The sequence below is a fragment of the Artibeus jamaicensis genome, unplaced genomic scaffold, assembly GCF_021234435.1.
Source record: "Artibeus jamaicensis isolate MK-2021 breed Jamaican fruit bat unplaced genomic scaffold, CSHL_Jam_final scaffold_847, whole genome shotgun sequence".
NCBI classification, from domain to species: Eukaryota; Metazoa; Chordata; class Mammalia; order Chiroptera; family Phyllostomidae; genus Artibeus; species Artibeus jamaicensis.
The window spans coordinates 15554980-15576261 of NW_026522057.1; the positions used below are offsets into that span (position 1 = coordinate 15554980).

Here is a 21282-nt window from a genome sequence, read left to right on the forward strand (position 1 = left end):
GGTTGTGGCCAGGTCCCCAGTAGGGGATGCTTGAGAGGCAATCACACATCCATTTCTCTCTTCCTTTCTTTCTCTCCCCTTCCCCTCTCTAAAAATAAGGAAAGAAAATATTAAAAGAAGAAGCAGCAGCAGCAGCAGCAGCTGTCTTGGGCCCTGGCCATGTAGCTCAGTTGGTTGGAGCATCATTCCAATATACTAAGGTTTCGGGTTCAATCCCCAGTCAGGGCACATACAAGAAGCAACCAATGAATGCATGCCTAAGTGGAACAACAAATCAATGTTTCTCTCTCTCTCTCTCTCCCCAGTTCCTCTATCTAAAAACCAATAAATAAAAAAAATTAAGAGCTGTGTCATTCTCAATGCATGAAAACAATGATATACTTTATACTTTCTGTGGATGGATGTGTGCAGTGTTGTGAGAGTGAGCCCAGAAACCCTGGTCTTACCAAGAGACTGTGATGACATTTGAAAACCCTCTACTGCCCTGGCTGGTGCAGCTCAGTGGATTGAGCACTGCCCTGCGAACTGGAGAGTTGCTGGTTTGATTACTGGTCAGGGCACATGCCTGAGTTTTGGGCCAGGCTGAGTTTTGGGCCAGGCCCCCAGCTGGGGGTGTGTGAGAGGAAACCAATCAATGTATCTCTAGCACATCGATGTTTCCTTCCCTCTGTCTCTCCCTCTCTTTCCATCTCTCTAAAAAATAAATTTAAAAAATCTAAAATAAAAAGAAAACCCTCCACTGAGCCACCTCATACTCAGAATTTGACTAAATCCCCTAAATCCCCTTCGGGTTGGACTTGTCATCCTGGTCACTTCCACCTGCCCAGCACTATTCAGCTCTTGTCTGAATTCCCGGTCCTCTGCGACAGAAGATACTCTCAAGCACTGTGTAAGTGTTCCTCAGCATGAGGAACAGGGGACAGACATGATTCTGGGGACAGACACGCTTGGAAAATGCATGCTAAAAATCTGCTTTAAAAATCTGACTTTTTAGGGAGTCACAGTGAACAGTGGAATATTAAAATTTCAAGGCTCTGAAAAGTCTTGCAGTCAAGAAACAGTTTTGTATAATCCAGTGTTTCCCAAGTATATTTGACAATAGCACCCTTTTTGTTAGTCTAATGTGTACTGAAATCCCATAGTGCTGGTGTCCCACAAAATATATTTTGAAAAATACTGGCCTATAAATTAAGCACTGCCCAGTTTTGAAGGTAACAGAAACTTCATCCCAAGGCTGGTAGATCCAGTAGACCAGAGCAGGAGTGCAAAGACATTTTTTGAAGGAATTTGATATTTAGAAAAGCAGAGTACTTACTTTAGGAAAATCAGAATTATGTTAAATTTGGATGTTTGGGGGGTTAGAATTATTTCACCTGTGGCAGACACATGTTTGGGGGACACCGTCATCTCTTTGGTTCCAATGGCCGGGTTTCCACCCTCCCAGAGGGCCGGCCTGGGTGTTTGTTCCACCACCTGGGGGAGGCCCTGTGAAGCTGGCCTTTCTATATTATCTGCCCCACTGCTCTTGCTGTAACAAGATTTGGGCCTCCTTTTCCTGGCTCAGCCCTCCAGGCCTGTGCTGCAGCTACAGCCTTTGTCTTTGGTAGATCATCAGCTCCTTCCCCCAGCCCAGGACGGTTTCCTCTCGGGCCAGTACTGAGAGTCTCAGGGGAAAGGGTGGACAAACTGTTGCCACCTCTGCTGCAGACCGAAACTTTGTGTCCCCAAACCCATAGGTGAAACCCCTGTATCCAAAACAATGGTATTAAGAGGTGAGGCCTTTAGGAGGTGATTAGGTCATGAGGGTGGAGCCTTCATAAATGGGATTAGTGTCCTTATAAAAGGGATGCCCCCTTCCTGCCCTGCAGCATTTGTTTGCCCCTCCCACACTGAAGAAGGCAGCTGTCTATGAACCAGGACACAGGCTCTCACCAGACACCAGATCTGCTGGTGCCTTGATCTTAGACTACCAGCCTCCGGAACTGTTAGGACTAAATTTCCTTTGTTTATAAGCCAACCAGTGTATGCACTGTGTTGTAGCAACCCTTACTTAGTAAGCACTGAGGCCCAGCTCTCTGTCCTCTGACTAGAGATGACCTGTACTTGGATGGACTCTTTAGATGCCGATATCTGATGGAACTTCACCTGCCCGCCCCTTCCCTCTGGGCCTTCGCAGTGCATGGTGTCCACTCTGGCCCCCACCTCTTCTTTGTTTTCCTGATGTGAGTTTCTCAGACTTACCCAAGTGAGTGTAGTAGCTGTCATTGCACACGCACAGATGTCTGGGTACCCATCTGAAGCACAGGCTCCTGCTCCAGAACTACTGGTCTGGGTGCGTTTAGGGGAAGCTTGACTGGCCCCAGTCATGGCAGAGAATTTTGTTGTCCCTGAGGAGCTGGGGATAGGGGCTGTCTAATGAACAGCTGTTATCTCAGATGACTGGGCTGTTGTAGGGCCAGCAGTGGGGGCTGATTCCACTGCACCAGAGGGTGTCTATGTGGTGATGCTGTGACATGTTTCGGACAGCATGCCCATTGTGGGGGCTATTGTTGGGGTTGGGGGTTGTGCTGCTGTAGTTTCCCCTTCCTGAGTCCCAGACGTGGTTGTCCTGAGAACAGTGGCTCCCAGGCTGGTCCGTGTTTGTGAAGTGGTGTGGATCACTGCACTGGTTGCCATGGGTGGAGATCCTTTCATGTCAGTGATTTTGTTCAGTGTTGTTAGGGATGTTGACTTCTTAGAGATAGCGGTTGCCATGGACACTGGTGATGTAATGTCATTGCCTGGTGTGTTTAAAGCTGTTGGAGCTCTGAGGGCGGATGAGTTCTGAGAGTCAGTGGACACTGATGTTGCCAATATATTGACTGTGGGACTTGGTGCTAATGGGGCTGCAGCTGAAGCCCCCTGATTCTGTTTCTGAGGTCTCATCTGAAGTGGCCATAGTGGATAAGGCTGCCCTTCCTTGTTCCTTCAATGTAGGAGTCACCATGAAAGTTGACAGTGTTGTGCCCTTGGAGGTTGTGAGGTTAGTTGTATGTAATATCTCCTTCTGAGGGTCATGCATTGCGGTTGTCTGCTCAGTGGACCCAGCAGAGTTGTAGGCTGGTGGTGAAGTTGAAACTGTAGCTGGTGTTGTATGCATCTGAGCTTCAGCCATTGCTGCCCTCCTCATTGTGACTGAGGTGTTAAGTGGAACTTTAGGGGTGTTGTCTCTCTGACTGTTGGGGAGAGCTAAGGATGCATCCGAACACATTGTGGTTTCCTTAGGTGTGAAAGTTGTTATAGCTAACTCACACCCCCAAGTGGTAATAATGCCTATAAAACAAACCAGAAAAAACTAACACATCTGTTCCCTCCACCAGGTCAGAGTTCTGCTCAGATGTTCTCACTTACCAATTTTCCTTGCTGGAAGATTCAATAAAAATAACATTAACACCAACTACATTTGATGTGTTCATTTATTTATGAGCCAGCTCTGGGAAATAGATCTCAGATGATACATGCCAGGGAGGTCAAATTTAACTAAAGCAGGCAACTATGTCTCCTTCCACTCAATGACTATTCTAGAGACAGAATCAGAAAAGACAGAAATCTGTTATCACATTTGGTCTTTGATTTCTTGATACCTTTTGATGTGTGTCCTGTTGAAAAACTGTATGTCTTTAAATATTAGACTCATATTTAATGTTGTATTTAATGATGTATTAAATGTGAGTCTAATATTTAAAGACATACAGTTTTTTATATGACCTGACCCCTGATTGCAGGCCATCAGCTTTATTTAGTGCAAAAGCAGTCAAGGATAGTATTGGCATTGTTCAGTTTTTACCTTGTTTGAGTAAGATACTGATTGCTCTGATGAGCATTGGTTCATTGAGTCCTCACGACCAACCTGAGGTTAGGACTATTATTTCTACTAATCAGATGGAGAAACTGGGCCCAAACAGGTCCCATGGCCAGGAATGGTGGCGCTGTATCTGAAAAGGGGTTTGTTAGACCCCAGAGCCCCTTGTCTTCCCTACTATGCTTCCTTGCTTCACAAACACAGCTTTATTCACTCTCTCTAGAGAGAAGGGCCCAGATCGGCTGTGCCGAGCTGGATCCCCTGGAAACCTTCCTCTTTTCCCTGGGCAATGGGCAGAAATAGACCCATCGCCTGATGCCTTGTCATTGCATTCTTGGCAGTTGTCTAACGCAGAAAACTAGAGGTGACCCAACCCAGGTGATAGGCTCATTATTCCCACAACCTAGTTCTCAGAAGGCACTGACCTTGTCTCCAACTTTGCCCCTGTCTGGCATCTGCTCCTTCCACACCCAACTTTCTTCCAGCCCTGTGCACACGTAAGAGGTCACAATAGGGCAGGAGAGCTAGTCAGGACACGTGGAAAAACTAGGGGGATCTACGCTTTAGACCTGGTTCTATTACTGACTTGTTCTGTGATCTTGGGGAAGATCACACCCTGCTTAGTGCCTCCATGTCCCCTTCAGTGCAGTGAGCGACTTGGGCTCAATATCAGAGGAGCCTACTAAACTCTGGTGACCCAAGGGTCTATTTGCTACAAAAGTCCAGGCTGAAATGAACAGATGTATTACTACAGGGGTTTTAAGTTTTTATTTGCAGGGAGAGATGCTTCCATTGGATCTAATTTTATGGTTTTTTTTCCCATGTGGTTAACCAGTTGTTCCTGCCTCCCTATGGAAAAGTCCGTCCTTTCTCCACTGACTTGCTGTGCTACCCATTATTATGTATCGAGACCGATTTCCACGCCCTCTTTCGCATTTCACTGGTTCGCTCTTGTCGATGCTGGCACCACCACCACGCTATGTTGCTGTTACTTTAATGTAAATCTCAGGATCTGGTAGAGTGAGTCTCCAGTCTTGTTCTTCAGAATTATCTTGGCAATGTTGGCCTTTCATTTTCCCTTATACATATTATAATCTGCATATTAAGTCATGATGTTGATTGGAAGTTTGCCACAGTTATAGATTTGGTGAGATTGACATTCTTTATGATACCGAGGTTTCCTGCCCACAGCAGCTCCTTTGAGAGGAAGTGGATTGTGGCTTGTGATAGAATCCAAGTTCGGTGATGGGGGATAAATCACTTCATGTCTCTGAGCCTCAGTTTCCTCAACAGCAGAACAGGGATGACAACAGTTTCCACCTCACTGATGGTCATAATGATTAAATAAGGTAATGTTTGTGAAGCACCTAGCACAGAGCTTAGCTATATGGTGAGTGCTATATACTAGGTGCTTGACATGCTATTTTGTAATAACTATCCCTTTCTGTCCCTCTCACAAAAACTACTATCTACTTCCCTGGTGCTTTGTCAAGGATACTACTATTCCTGGAAAAAGTCATGGACTCATGGGAGTGATGAAACATGCAATTTCCAGCCACCTCCCAATATCTTCCACCATACTGTTCTAGGAGCTCAGGATCTAGGGCCACACTCCAACCTTAGGCTCAGCAAAGCTCTTTGCTGGAGTAGGGCAGGAGAGGGCAACAGGTGTCCAAGCCCCTGGGCTCTCAGTTCTAGGCGAGTGTGGAGAAAACTAGCCTGCTGAAACCCCAAGCTATTGGCCCAGCTCATAGAAAGGACTAAAAGAGGGAGACAGCTGAGATGACGGACAAAATAGAAGATGTGGACAAAGAGAGCATCCTAGAAGAGGATGGATGAGTAAAGCCAGGAGCCCCTTGGAAGTCATCTCATCATGTTCCTGCCTCCAAACTCATTGGTACACAAGCCTTTTAGACAATTTAGAGGTGGGATGGAGAATGGCTACAGTCACATTATAGGATCTTCCTGGGGATACTACCTGATCCTCCACCACCTTCTTCCCCTCTCTAGCCAGCCAGAAGAGGGGCTGTGAGAGTCCCCCAAGAAGTATAGATGGAAAAGGTGTATGTGGACACTCACCAGGAAGATTGAGAGCTCCATCCCCAATAAATAGCAGCAACAAAAGCCACTGGCTGCCCATAGCTCTGCTGCTTGATGATCCTGGAGGGCACTGGGAAGCACTCCTTGCCCAAACGGGAATGACAGTGGGTCCAAGATAGTGAAGCGCTGCTGGCACTGGTGCCACCTCTCACCTACCTGCTGAGTATACCACCCCGTCCCCAGGTGTCCAGACTTTTTCCCAGTGGGCCCCAATGGGTTTCTCCAGAGCGAAACCACTGCTGATTGTTGGGGCATGGGGTGGGGAAGGAGGGTGGAGTTTCCCAGCAGCTGCAATCAGTGGGCCTCTGGGGATGCCCATAGAAGTTGGTGAATATCCCCCCAAGGCCCCCAACTGTCAGTCCTTGCCTAACAGCTGAGCAGAGCTCTGGACCTTCCAGCCCTCCACTCCACCCAACACCAGGGAACCTGAGTCTCAGCAATGAGACAGATTTCCTTGGTCTCCAAACTCCTGAGCTGAGAACTGGCCATTTGATTTTAGAGTTGTAGATCAATCTCATCCTCTCCCCTCTGCCTGGATGGGAAAAATAAAGCCCAGTGATTTGTCTGAGGACCAGAATCCTGCCCTCCAACACATCTCTTCCTATTGCCCACGGCTGCCAGAGCTTTTCTAGACTCTGCATTGCCTAGCTCTGGAACTTGCTTTGTCTCTCAATGGTGTTCTGTGTGAAGGTCCCAAAGAGACCTTGCAGGCTGCAAGCTCCCCACCAGACTTCATAACCTGGCCCACAAATGCTTTCTGCTGTCTCCCAGCAAGCTTCAGTGCCCCTCTCCTTCAGCAAGCCCGCCAGGACCACACTTGGCCTTGTCATTCTCCATTGCCCAAAGATGAAGATTTCTGTGCTTGCATGACTTGGTCAAAGGTGACCTCATTAGACTAGGGTCCTCCGGAGTGAGGTCCAGTCTTTTCTGCCTTCAGACAGAGAGGGTAGGGCTGTCTCCTGCCTCAGGTGGAGGACCAGACTTTCATCCCTAAAATTTAGGACTCTAAGGGCAGGGGTTATAGCTCCACCATTAAGTCAGAAATGTTTAGGGTGTGGATTCCCTCTACCATTAGACTGGAAGTTCTGGAGAGTAGTTAGTGACTCTCCCATCAGAAAGTCAGGCTTTTGAGGGGCAAGATTTGTCTTGTCCATCAAATCAGGGGCAAGGTTGCCCCAAGGGGTTGGAGATCTACCAGTCAGACACATTGATCGCAACACAAAACTTTATTGTCAATATATAAATGCTTGGCCTTACTGGCCTCACCTTTCTCCTCTTAGTTCTTTGGGCCCACTCAGGCCCCATCTAGCTCTGGCCTAGAGCAGGATGCCAGGGATGCCCCTCCTTAGAGCAAATCCTGGCTGCCTTAGCTGGCAGCCCTTTGCTGTAGGGTTCCCACTCTTATCCCTCGGCCTTCTTCACCCTGGCTCCTCTGAACGTGGGGCTCACAGGCACAGGCCTAGAGAAGCTGCCCCTCCATAGCCCCAGGCATCTTCCCAGGTACAAGGGAGAGGATGGGCTCAGGCCAGGCTTAGCCAAGTCACGCTAAGGATGCAGGAAGATGCAGCAGCTGGGTGTGTGTGCACAGGCCCCTCGGCTCCCCTTCTGCCCTCTCAGCGGCTAGTCTTGTGCTTGTTGAGTACACTTGTGTTAGATTCCTGAACCTGCAAACCGAGAGGTCTTGTCAATAGCACCCTGACATGGCAGATACTCCCTTCCTCCCTTCCCCCAGCTTCAGGCCTCCCAGGGCAGTCCTTCATATGTCTGTTAGCCTGCCTAGTGTCCTCTCTGAGCTTCGGAGACCAGGCTGTGGACAGTCACAAAGCTCCATGTCATTTTACAGCAGTCAGGTGGTATGGGAAGCAGAAACATTATGTGGGTGTGTGTCACTTTCTCCCTAGAAGCTTCCTCCCTCAGAAGAGAGGCTACTCTTATGCACCCTCAACAGGACTCAGGGGTCCTTTGCCATCAGGGGGCCTAAGTAACTGCCACTAAGCAAGAACTAATCTGGCTCAAGCCTCACTAAGAAAGGGTAGATTTGAAGGCACTAGAGTCAGAAGTGGTTCAGTGGGCAGAACCTGATGGGGGTGGCAGGGTGTCTTAGAGAAGGAAATGTGGAACCTAACCCTGATGGCGGATTGGCAGTGACTGCTGGGGTGTGGAAGTCTGGTGGCGGGGGTGGGGACCTGGAATAGACAGAAACCCTGACTACTGCAGCAGAGGCTTGACTCTGCTGGGCGGGCTGCATGGGGTGTGTGAGCACAGAGTGGGTGACTGGGGGAAGCTGCACCTTTTCTCTGTTGACGAGCGCAGTGAGCAAGTCTTGCTGGCTGGCTATGTCACGGATGTCCGTGGAAGACTTGCTCTCCATCAACAGGCTCTTCGACATATGCCTATGCAACAGCGCTTCTTCCTGCTCCTGGTTGAAGCGGATGGAGCGTACCTCCTCCACTATCCTGGGGGCGAAGGAGTGAGTGTATTCCAGAGTGGGGAGAAAGGGGGTAGCCCTCCCACCACTTCCCTGGTGTCCACCCGCTTCATCCTCCCTCCACTCTGTTAGAGACCCAAGTCGAGCGGTGCAATCGCTTGCTTGTGTGAGATGAGAGGAACTGAGAAGTCTGGATTCCAGCTTCTCCAAAAGGCTGGGGAACCATTGGCAAATCACTTAACCTCTCTGGGCCTCAGGGTCCACATAATAAAATGGTGAGGACGTAAGGCCAGAGAAACCTGAGGTTCCTCTCAGCCCTAACTCACAGGACTCAGGGGCAGCCCCAGTACCCGCCCTACGTGTTGAGCTCATCTCGGATCTCTCTGTACTGCATCAAATTCTCCTGAATTGCCTCCAGCACCAAGCAAAAGTTGTCACATGTGTTTTCTGAGAGGTTTGACATGGGGCCTCCCATAAGTGGCTCCTGGGGAAGGCCGGACATGTCCAGACGGGCCACCGCACAGTGCACCAGTGGGAGGTCAGAACTCTCATACTCCGCCATGTTGACTGTCTAGGGGAGGGGAAACGGAGAGAGGACAGACAACTCAGCCCACACCGCCTTCCCCAGCCCCTGCCTGTTGGCTTCGGGAAGGGCGAGCCTCAGGACACCAGGATTCTAATGTACCTCATTTCGGCTGCAACCACACTTAGTCTCCTCACTGCGCTATGGGAGCTCAGCTTCAAGTACATACACAAGCCCTTCCCCTACCTCTTTGGAAATTCTCACCCCTCTTTAGAACTTACCCTCCCACCCCCATTTCACTGCTAATGAATCCTACCCAGCAAACTTGTAAAGCACTATCTACTCTCAAGTCATGGCCCAGGGCCCTCAACACTTTGAGAAGTCCTATACCCCCCACTTTCCCAACCTTTTGGAAGTTCTACCTCTGACTAAATAATACTGTAGCTAACATTTATTGAGTTCTTAGTATGTGTCAATTTACCCACGTAGTTCTCATAATAGCCCTGTGAGAGAAGTACTATCATCATTCCCATTTTACAGAAGAAATTGAAGCTTAGATTGGTTAAACGCCCTAAGGTCATCCAGCTGCTCAGTTTTGAGTTGCCATAGAAACAAGACAGCTAGGAAACCCACACCCCTCAAAAGACACAGTTGGTGAGTTGTCACTCAAAGTGGGGAATGTGGCCTTGGGGTCTCAGGCTTGGCTTCCTCCAGACACTTGAGTGTGCCAGTACACACTCATCTACATGTGCGCAGGTCAGCACTCATACACACCCTCCCTCTCCTTCCTCTGCCCTCCCCATCCCACTCACCTCTGTGAAGTTTAGTTGATTCTGTTGCCCCTGCTCTCCTGCCTTCACCATTAGCTCCAGGTTGGTGGTCACCACGACGACCAACAGGTTGATGCCAATGAAGGCACCAATGGTGATGAAGGTGACAAAGTAGAGGGCACCCCCAACCTCCATTGCGTAGTCCCTGATCTCCCGCCTGGAGATGACAGCCAGAGGCCCAGTCACCCCCCTGGCTCTTTGAGCTCAGTTTCCTTATCTATGAAATGGGGAAATCATCTCAAGGCCTGCTAGGACTTCCGTCGCCTCATTGCTATTGTGCGGATGTATTGCCTACTTCTAACTGCCACACAAAAAAAATTTATTTTCTTATTTTCAGGGAGAGAGGAGGGAAGGGAGAAACATCAATCAATTGTCTCTCGCACACCCCCAGCTGAGGACCTGGCCCACAACTCAGGTATGTGCCCTGACTGGGAATTGAACCAGCCACCTTTAGGTTTGCAGGACAATGCCCAGCCCACTGAGCCACACCAGTCAGGGCAACAGCTGCTCTTTACCAAGCACCTGCTGTACTGCCAGATGGTGGGGTCTTCAACCCAGCCCTGCAGGGTGGAGATTTGTACATCAGCATTATCAAGTTTAATCTATTGGCTATACTCTTTCTTATTATAAAAAGCTCATAATTCAAGCTCACTATAGAAAGTTCAGAAGGAAAAATATACCAAAAAATCCCATCCACTATTAACACCTGTTTTAAATCTCTCATAAGATATTTTTCCAGTCCTAGCTGATGTGGCTCCGGTGGCTGGAGCATTGCTCCATAAACTGAAAGGTCACAGGTTAATTCAGGGTCAGGGCACAAGACTAGGTTGTGAGTTTGGTTCCCGGTTTGGCTTGTAGGAGACACAACTAACTGATATTTCTCTTTTTGTCTGTCTCCCTCCCTTCTCCTCTCTCTAAAATCAGTAAGTATGTCCTCAGGTGAGGATAATATATATATTTTTTCCAGATAATAGTGTCCTCCCTTTCTGTCTTCTGTGTGCATGTGTGTGTACTGTGCCAAGTTCTGTGCTAAGAGATTATATAGCAATAGATTTTCTGTTGATCCTCACAGCAATCCATGACATAGTTAATATTGTATTATAATCCCCAATTGACAGATGGGGAAACTAAGACTTAGGAAAAAGACGAAATAATTTGCCTAACATTGCACAACTAGTGTGGTGGAACAAAGACTCAAAAGCCCAGTCCACCTTTACAGGGCACCCTCTGGTTTCCCCACTACCTAAATCATAATGGACAATGACAGCAGAAGCCCTTTACCAACTGGACTTGACTCTCACATGAAGGGAATAAAAGGAAATCCGTCAGGGGACCCAACACCCTTGGATAGGCTAGAAACAAATAGGGTTTAGACTTAATGGCAAAGGGGTAAGAAACAGAACCCAGGCAGCCATCCGTGGCCAAACATGACCTTGGGCAGCATGTCTAAGAATAAATAAAATGAGACCCTAAGTTCCCAGGAGTCCAGGCAGTTTGGTGAGCTCCGGTGCAGGCTGGGAGGCTACCCTGAAGCCCTAGTGTGACCAGAGACAGCTCCCTTGCCCAAGGCCAAGCTACTCAGGTGTTTGGATGATGGGAGGAATATCCATGAATAGGTCTGTGGTGAGACTTTGAATAGGTGGAGTTTCAAGAGGACAAGTCTTCAAGTAGCGCACACACCCAGAGGCCCCAGCCCCAGGGTTCTTTCCTCCAGTTTTAAGTTCTGGCACACTCTTCCTGGTGGGCCATCCTCACCCCCATCCCTGGGAGCTCCACTCCCATCCAGAGCCCTTTTCTGTCCCCACTCAGTAGTTTGCTTCATGGGAGCCCAGCCCCTGCCTTGCCTGGCTGGGCTGTAGGACCAAACCCCCCGGGACTCACTGAAAGTCATTGTAGATGACCACCCAGCCATCCTGGGTGATGCAGATGAAGAGAGTGTACAGGGCAACTGGCATGTTCTCGAAATGCCTGGGCACGAATGCACCAAAGAGAGTGACCCCAAACACGGAGAACACCTGCCGGAGAGACCAAAGACACGCCCTGACTTCACCCAAGAGCCCTGGAGGTAGGACATGCAAATGAACACTACCAAGGGAATCACAGGGGTTCAGACCCTTAGGCCTCTCCTCTCCTCCAGACACCCCTGTAAGCCCAGTAACCCAGGGCCTGTTCAGGAAAAGGGAGTGGTGGGGGGGTGGGGGAGGGCACTGACCAGCATGAAGAAGAGGATGAGGGCCATGATATTGGCCATGTCAGGCACCGACTGCAGGATGACGCGGATGATCCGGGCCAGCGGCTCCACCGCCATGCACACGTGCAGCAGACGAAGTACCCTGTGGCAGAGCCTCTCAGGGGTGCCCCTCCGCCCTCCCCAGACCCCTCCTCCCGCTGCCACCCTATCCATTCAGACAGGCAGAACTAATCCCCAGCTGGTAATAACTCCCATCTCTTCCCCAGGGTCCAGACAGGTCCCCCTTGTTTCTCCAGAGGGCCCAGCTCACCTGAGGGTGTAAGTGATAGAGATGACATTGAGTTCACTAATGAAGAACCCCAGGAGCAAGATAAAGACGATAAGGAAGTTGAGGATGTTCCAGCCGTCCTGGGGGTGGGGTGGGCCAGCCCCAGTGGGGTCTGTCAGGCCCATCCCATGGGGACATCCCGCGTCTGCCTTCCCCACACCCCAAGGATGGGGGGCTCAATGTTCCTCTCACATCCGGACCAGCCATTTGCCATCCGCTGCTGTTACTCATTCCGTTGCCCCCAAACCATGCCACCCAACAGGCATGCACTCACTGTCTCATACATGTGTCAACAGCCAAGTGCAGTCTCAGAGACACACAGTGGAGACTCACACACAGGCAGCTGGTTCTTAAACCGAGCACCGCCTTAGTGTACTGAGTGTGCTAAGTTAGTTAGTGAAAATGGCCTTGCCCTACAGTTACATGACAGGAAAGTGTTTGGATACTCCAGGCTTTGTGTGACACACACTCCAATTAATAATAAAATGAAAATAAATGCTAATAAAAGCATTAAGGACCACTGCTTCAATAGCCAGTTCAGATGCAAACTAGCTCTCACTGTTTAAGACAGGAAATTTTTCCAAGCCCTTTGTCCAATCAGACACAAACTCATCCAGGAGCGGGGATGGGGGAAGGCAGCTCACATGGATGAAAAATTCAAGCACAGCTGCTAAAGAGGGGAAGTGGCTCTATCTAATAAACAAAAGATGCATTTACCTTTGACCAGTGATCTCACTTCTAGACATCTGACCTACACAAACTCTGGTACAAGTACAAAATGACATCTGTATGAGGTTGAAAACAACCAAAGTGTCTAGGAATTGAACCCTGGATGAATAAACTATTACACATTCATCCAATGGATTCTGTGTAGCCATAAGAAGAAAAATAAGAAAGATCTCCATGTACTGACATAGAAAGTTTGCCAGAGCACAGGCTGCGAACCAAAGGGTCACCGGTTCGATTCCCAGTCAGGGCATGTGGCTGGGTTGCGACCCAGCTCCTCAGTGGGAGCCATGTGAGAGGCAACCACGCATTGATGTTTCTCTCCCTCTCTTTCTCCCTCCCTTCCCTTCTCTCTAAAATAAATAAAAACTTTTTTAAAAGTTTGCCAGGATTTATTAAATGACAAGAGCAAAGTGCAGAACACTGTGTATAGTAAGCCACCATTAGAAAAGGGAGAACTAAAAATATATACATGTTTGCAAAATAAACACTAAGAGGATAAACAAGGGACTACAAATACACAAAGATTACCCAGAGAGGGTGTGGGTAAGGAGCGAGGGAGGAGAGAAAAGGAGTGAAAGCAAGAATTCTGTGTGTATTTTTTTTCTGTTTTAGATATTATTTATTTTTATAGAGAGGGGAAGGGACAGAGAAGGAGAGGGAGAGAATCATTGATGTGTGAGAGGTACATCCATCGGTTGCCTCTCATTCATCCCCAACTGGGGACCTGGCCCACAACCCAGGCATGTGCACTGACTGGGAATTGAACTGGCGACCCTTTGGTTTGAAGGCTGGCACTCAGTCCATTGAGCCACACCAGCCAGGGCTATGTGTACTTCCCAATAAAGTTTTGACCAATATGTATCTGCTTTAAATATTCAAAAAGAAACTGTTTTTTAATGGAAAAAATGTTCTTAAATTTCTCGGGCAGTCCAATAAACACAAGGTCTCCTGGTGTCCCCCGTTCAGAGTGTCTGCACCTGCACATACACAAGGAGACGCGAGCCAGCTTGCCTACAGTTCCGTCCCTCTATCCATCCAGTGTTAAGCTCATACTATATACCAGGCCTTGAACCACATTCTGAAGATATAGGAGTTTTGCCCTGATGCACTCACAGATTATTTTATTTTGAGGGAGGTGGACAGGCAGTAAATTTTTAACTCCAGGTAAGAGAGATAAGCACATAGTGTTAGAGAGACACAGAGCAACACCTAAGCTAGTCTGGGAAAGATAGGAAGACTTCCTGGAAGAGAAGACATTTGAATGAATCTTAAGCTGTAAGTAGGTGTAAACCATGTGAATTAAGTGGCAAAGAGCTTGCATAGACAGGGGTCAGCATGGACAAGGACAAGGAGGTGATAAGCGGCAGTGTGTGTGTGGGGGGTACAACTACATGCATTTTGGTGCAGCTGGAACACCAAGGGTGAGGCCAAAAGTGATGAAGCTGCAAAAATAAGCGAGGATACTTTCGCTTGTGCCTTGGGAAGATCACTTTGATGGCAGGTGGGGACATAGCAACATCCTGGTGAGAAAAGACAAGGCAAAAGCTAAAACGAGGGTAGCAGCCCTGGCCCATGAGGCTCAGTTGGTTGGAGCATAGTCCCATACATTGAAAGGTTATGGGTTCAATTCCCAGTCAAGGCACATACCTAGGTTATGGGCTCAGTCCCAGGTCGGGGCATGTATGGGAGGCAACAGTTCCATGTTTCTCTTTTACATAGATGTTTCTTTCTCTCTTTCTCCCTCCCTCCCTCTCTCTAAAAGCAATGAAACAATGTCCTTGGGTGAGGATTAAGAAAAAACATAACAAAACAAACAAACAAACAAACAAACAGGAGTATAGTGATAATTAGACTGTGGAGGTGAGGAAGAGGAAGGAATCACATGAGGATAGTAAAAAACGTGAGAGCTGAGAACAAAACTGGGGATCCCTATGCGGCTGGGTAATATCTGAGATGTTCATTTCCAGACTTTCCTCCCTTCCCTGTATTTTTCCCTTTCCCTCCTCTCACCACCCATCCACTGCACCCACGCAACAGGGAGCAAGCAGGCTTTGTGTACCAGGACCCAGGGGGAAAGCTGAGGGTGAGGAAGGAGGCAAAACACAGCTTCTAACAAGCCCTGGCTTTTGGCACTGGTAGCCGGGCCCCAGATGGAAGGTTAGAGTTTGGAACATTATCTCAGCCGGGGGTGATCTTGCCCTCCAGGGGACATTTGGCAATGTCTGGGGACATTCTTCATTGTCACAATTAGGATGGTGCTACTGGCAGAAATGGGTAGATGCCAGGAATGCAGCTAAACACCCTACAATGCCTAGGACAGTGCCCATGACAAAGAATTAGCCAGGCCAAACTATCCATACGTTGGTGCCGAGGTTGAGAAGCTGTGGCCTAGGGTATGAGTAGAGTGGCTCGGAGGAACACAGGACTCTCGTGCTCGCCTCGGGTCTCCGGTGCTAAGACACTCTGGGGCGTAGCCTTGAAAGTGCAGGCCCCTAACTGCTCCTGAAAGAAATGTCAGGCAGAACTGGAGGAGGAATGTTCCCTCTTAGGGAATAGATGTCTGCCTGCATCCTGGAGTTAGTTCTGATGAAGCACCGTGGCACCTGCTCTCCTCTCTAGTGTGGAGATATGTAAATACGAACCCTCCTATCCTTTTCTCTGCTAATAAGTATCCTTGCAAGTGTTTGCCAAAGCAGTCTTTAAGACATCCAGACTTCAGCATTCTTGTTCTAGGTTCTACATTCAGTGTCCTATGAAGTGAAACCTCTGAACCAGGGGTGTCAATCTCATTTTCACCGGGGGCCACATCAGCTTCGAGGTTGCCTTCAAAGGGCCAAATGTAATTTTAGGACTGTATCAGTGTAATTACTCCTTAATGGTTAAGCAAGAGCTTGGCACTGCCGCCAGGTAGAAACAAGGTGCCAGGCCGGATAAAACAAGGTAGAGGGCTGGATTCAGCCCGAGGGCCTTGTGTTGGCCACCATGGAAAGCTTTTAGTTTTAATTGGTTGTTCTCGTAACTATATTTAAATGGTTAAATACAGTTATTTATATGAGAGGGTTTTTTTTTTTTTACATTCCTTTTACATTCCTTTTTATGAGAGGGGTTTTTTGGATAGGTTTTTTCCCCACCTTTAAAATCTCTTCTGGAACATTCCCAAAGGCAAAATAAATGTCTTGGCTCCAGGAATCCCTTGACTCCAGAAGTCCTATTCAAACAAAGTTTGAGTCTTCATCTCACTTAATGAAACTTTGGGCCCTGGCTGGTGTGGTTCAGTGGGTTGAGCATTGCCTGCAACTAGAGGGTGGTGGCCAGTTTGATTCCCAGTCAGGGCACAGGCCTGGGTTGCAGGCCAGGTCCCCAGTAGGGGGCGTGTGAGAGGCAACCACACACTGATGTTTCTCTCCCTCTCCCTTCCTTCCCCTCCCTAAAAATAAAATAAATAAAATCTTTTTTTAAAAACTCATTTTAATGTAACTTTCAGGCCCACTCCCACCCAGACAGCTCCTTGATGCCCTCCAGAACAGGGGTCAGCAGACTCTAGGCCAGGGGCCAATCTGGCCAGCAGCTCTTTTTTTTTGTAAAATCCTCAGGCTAAGAATGATTTTCATATTTTTTAATGGTTGGTAGGAAAAAAATCAAAAGAATAACATTTGGTGACACATGCAAATTATATGAAGTTCAAATTTCGGTGTCCTTGAGTGAGGTGATCCCTGCAGAGGTGGTCACACGCAGCACAGGTGAGTGTTTGCAAGTGAGACTGGATGGCCCACAGAGCTTACAATACTTATCTGGCCCTATATAGAAAATTTTTGTTGAGTCCTACTCTTGAACCCTGTAAATTAAGGTGAATGCTCTCGATCTCATTCCTTATATAAGGACACGAAGGTTTCCCCAGGATCACAGAATGGCGGAAGGTTAGAAAAGGGACGGAACCCAGGGAGGCTGCACTTCTAGTACAAGTTGCTGCATCGGACATCTCCGAAGTAATCGGTCTCTCTTTCTCACACTTTCTTTCTCTCTCCACACACACGCTCCCCAGTTTGCAGGGCCAGGAGCACAAGGACGGGGACAGGGTGGGGTGCAGTTCCTAAGAAGGCATAGGGGCGATGGCAGGGAGGGCCCGGGATCTCACCTTCCAGAAAATCCAGAAGCCATTTAACCAGCCAAGGAGGACCTCACAGATAAGGATGGTCAGCACAATGTCATCTATGGTAGAGAACAACTCATAGTGTTTCTACATGGAAGACAGAGAAAAAGAGAGGGACAGAAAGGTCAGTGGAGGGGGAGACTGGGCCTGGCCGGGAACAGAGAACGTCCTGGGGGGGAGGGAAGGCTCATATTCCTGCTTCTCTTCATCCTCAGCATCGTTGTTGCTCCTTTAGGGCACACTTTGCATGTATAGGCCAGGCCCCATGCCAAGACCACCCTCGCATCATTTCACGTTACCATCACCATCGTCCTACAAAGCGGGTGTAATCTCATCTTACAGATGAGAAATGAGAGGTGCCCAAGGTCAGACAGTTAGCAATAAAGACTATTGGCTGCCTACAGACCTTTGTTCCTCTAGGGTGAGGATATTTGTAAAAGGAGGCAGGGGAGAGGCAGAACTGGCTCTGGATTGGGAGGAAAAGCCCCTGAGATGGAGGACAGCAAGTTCCATCTCCCCTTTCTGGTTGTCCCAACCACTCTTGCTGACCCGGCTCCCAAATCCCCCAGACCAGCCTGACCACATTCCCTGGGTGGATGCATTGTGGTTGGATGACTGTGTGGTGTTGAACTCTGTTTAAACCCCAACTCACTTTTCCCCGACCGAGATCTCTTAGCGCCCATTAAGCTGTGACACCACTATATTCTGTGACCCTATTAACATCTCCCAGCCCCTTGACTCTACCCTGGTAGTTATCAAAGTCACCAGGACTCCTCATTCTTTTAACTTCCATGGCAAACAAACTCTGCCCCACGGCTCGCCGCCACACATGGAGACCACCTGCACCCATTCCCACTGTACCCCCATTAACCAGCTGGGCTGAGCTTCTTCAGTCCATATGGGAAGTTAATGTTTATGGGCTCCCTGCCTATTCCAAATTCCTGAAGGGCTTCATGGGCCAGGGATGACTGCCTACAACAAGGAAGAACTTTCTGTCCCCTCTGTTCCATTCCACTGGCCACTGAACGCAATAGGCTCTCCTCATTATAGAAAGAACTTTCTAAATAGTCCTGCCTTCTTCAAGTCACGGCATCTGTGGCTAAATCAGAGTTGCCTTCTCTACCCACAAGCCTTCCATGGTTTCCTATGGTCTGCAGGGTAAGGTTCAAACCCAGTTTGGCATCCGCAGGCCTCTAGGATTTGCCCTCCATGGACACATACCCTATACTATGTTTGATTGGGACCCATGTAAGAGAAATATATTTTATATCTTATAACATGACCCTCTCCTTCCCTCTCTGCCCCCCACCATCACCTCCACATACACAGACAATTCCTACTCCGTTCTTTTTCATCCTGGTATTTCCTTCTATGTCAGAACATTAGCATCTGCACTCTGAACTGATTTCCTGACCCATCAGTGCGTGTGATCTGCCCTCCAGGCTGCTCATTCTCCGAACTCTGGCAATTGGGATTCTGCCTCCACAGCATCCCAGGCACCTCTCCTCAAGGGCATGAGAGCTGACTCCAGGGGAAGCTCCACAGTCCCTACTGCCTCTCTGCCCGCCCCCCTGGGAGCACAGCTCCCGGGGCTCCTCCCAGTTCTCCGGCACTCATTGGCCTCAGTCTCCTCCTCCACTCTCCGCCCTTCACCTGCAGACTCTCCTCAGAGCCGGGCGTTGGCCCCTTCTCTTCTCACTCTATTCCTTCTCCCCGGGCAACCTCATTCCTTCCTTCAGCTTCAGCACACCCAGAGGCTGGCAACTCTCATGTCACCACTTCCATCCCAGTGCTCTCTGAGGCCTTTCGGGGTTGGCCTCTCACCCCTTACTAGACATTTTTGTGTGGATAGTGCACGGGCAGCTCAGATACTCAGACAACTCAAACCGAACTCAGCATCCTTCCCAGACCGACTCATCCTTCTCTGTCCCCATCTCCATCCCCACATAGCTGCTCAGACCAGAAACAACTTCTTGCTCTCCCTTCCTTTGTCCGTGTGTGCGGTGATGACAGATGTGAACCAAGGTAGCCCATGTAAGTGCTCATTGAATGTTGCTATGAAGAAAATCGATCTGGAAGGCCCGTGGATCCAACCTCTAGGGAGCTCCAGACGCCTGTGGTCTCTTTTTCCCACTGCCATTGCCCTGCTCCACACGCATTGCCTTTCACCTGAAATTCTACAACACGGTCCTGCAAGTTCACCTCAAAGGTGAACTTGAAACTTCACCTTTTCAACTTCTTGATCCTCTCCCTTCTGTGGCGCACACTGTGGTAGCCACTGTAAGTTTTCTAAACATACCTGGTCATGTCACTTCCTGGCTTTAAACCCTTCCCTGGTTTTCCGGTGACGTGGGATAAAGGCCACCCTCCTTAACAGAATGTAAAGACACTGCTGCTGACCATCTTTCTGAGCTCATCAGCCACCACATTGAACATTTTAAAAATATTGATTTTAAATATCACAACTCATGTATATAGTATCCTCCTTGTAAGAAAGTAAATAATCAAGTCTTACTGGATTTCACGTTGGACATGGAGAACATACGCTATTTCTCCTCTCTCTGCCTGGCCAGCTTCTACTCTTTCTTTATTGGCAACTTAAGGGTCCCTTTCTCCAAAAAGCTTTCTTTAACCCATCAGGCTTGATGCTTTCTCTGAGCTCCCATGAGCTCTGATACCCAGGCATTTAATGAGCTATAGAAATGATCCCTGAAAGTATAGTCTTTGATACTCAGGCATTTATATAATGACATGTTTGCGTCTGCCTGAGACAGGACTGGGTCTGTTGTGTTCATACCTGGAACCCTGGCTCTCAGTACAGTGCCCAGTGCAGAAAGATTCTGTCTCAGTGACTGTTGATTAAAATGGGATATCCTTCCCTACAAGGCACCCATTTGCCTGCCTCTCCTCACACCATTTTTTCCTGCCCTTCTTTATACAAAAGCAATGTATTCCTTGAAGCTGGGCCCCCTCCACCACAATGCCTTTATTGCTAGACTACTGGAAGGTCAGAGCTAACAGGTCCTTGAAGAGCAGCCAATCCAATCATCACGGACAGATGAGGAGCCTGAGGCTCAGAGAGGGAAGTGCCTCACCCAGGCCCCCATTAGATCATGGGTGCAGAGGTCAGGCTAGAGTCCCACCTGATCAAGGACAGAGTTGGTGCGGAGCGCAATGGTGATGGCGTTGATCACCAGCAGCATCGCCAGCAGCAGCTGAAAGGCCCAGTGTCGGAGCAGCTGCTTGACATACATTCTAGTGATGAACTCCTGCACGTCCCAGGCATCCTGGGAGAAGGCAGGAGACCTTTCTTCAGGCAGGTATCGCCGTAGGAGGCCTCTGCCTGGATGTTTGCTCTCAGTGAGTGGGGCTCCCTGGGGAGGCCCCTCTCAGGGGAAGGGGCCTAAGAGGGAATCAGGGAATGGGAGATCAGTGTTGCGGTCCCTACCCAAATGGCTCACTGCAAGGGAGGCTCTTTTAGGGTTTCGGGCAGTGGGTGACTGTCATTACATAGGGGTTCCTGTGGATGACTGCAGGGATTACTGCTAGGGAATCCCTGGAAGGAAGGCAAAAGGGACAGAGTTATTATGAGGCCTGTTGCCCTGTGGGTACAGCTGCAAAAGGGCCACTGTGGGGTGAGGATGGAGGCAGCCCAGCCCTGTCCTTACCTTTCTGCTGGTGATGTCTCGGCGGTCGATGAGCACTTGTTCCTCTGGCCGGATGTAGTGCTCTTGAGTGGACCTCTGCAAGGGTGAGGAAAGGGCCCGTCAGTGCGGCCTCTGCCCCTCTGGACCTAGTACAGTCCTCCTGTGCTCCACCCGACCCTGGGATGCCCAGGCCGAGTGGTGGAGCCAGGGGCCACCTACCATGACTTTAAAAGATTTGATATTGGTGGTGTCCATCCATTGCTGCCACCAGTTTTCCATCACTGTTGCTCAGTTTCCTCCCACTCCTCAAAGAAATTTTATTCCAAGTGGTCTTGCTCCCCCTTGTGGTGATATCATAGAGGCCTCTGTGACCTCCAGCCATTTGCATTCCACCTAGGAATTCCAATCTTGAGAGAAGCTCCTCCCATTGAACCCCCTTATACCATACAGAGGAAGTCAGAGATGTTAAGGGCCATGGCTGAGGTCAGAAGTCAAGAGGTTGATAGGAGCAGGTC

General features: G+C 48.9%; 1 protein-coding gene across 1 annotated transcript; it reads right to left on the reverse strand.

Moving 5' to 3' along the window:
- Positions 1–7554: 7554 nt before the first annotated feature.
- On the reverse strand, positions 7555–21243 carry CATSPER4 (cation channel sperm associated 4). The gene is given in 12 exon segments (XM_037135800.2): positions 7555–7605; positions 8232–8397; positions 8729–8940; positions 9705–9879; positions 11604–11737; positions 11935–12055; positions 12224–12321; positions 17106–17207; positions 20264–20407; positions 20789–20887; positions 20889–20944; positions 21216–21243. Coding segments are annotated over 12 exon segments (1386 nt in total).
- Positions 21244–21282: the final 39 nt, after the last annotated feature.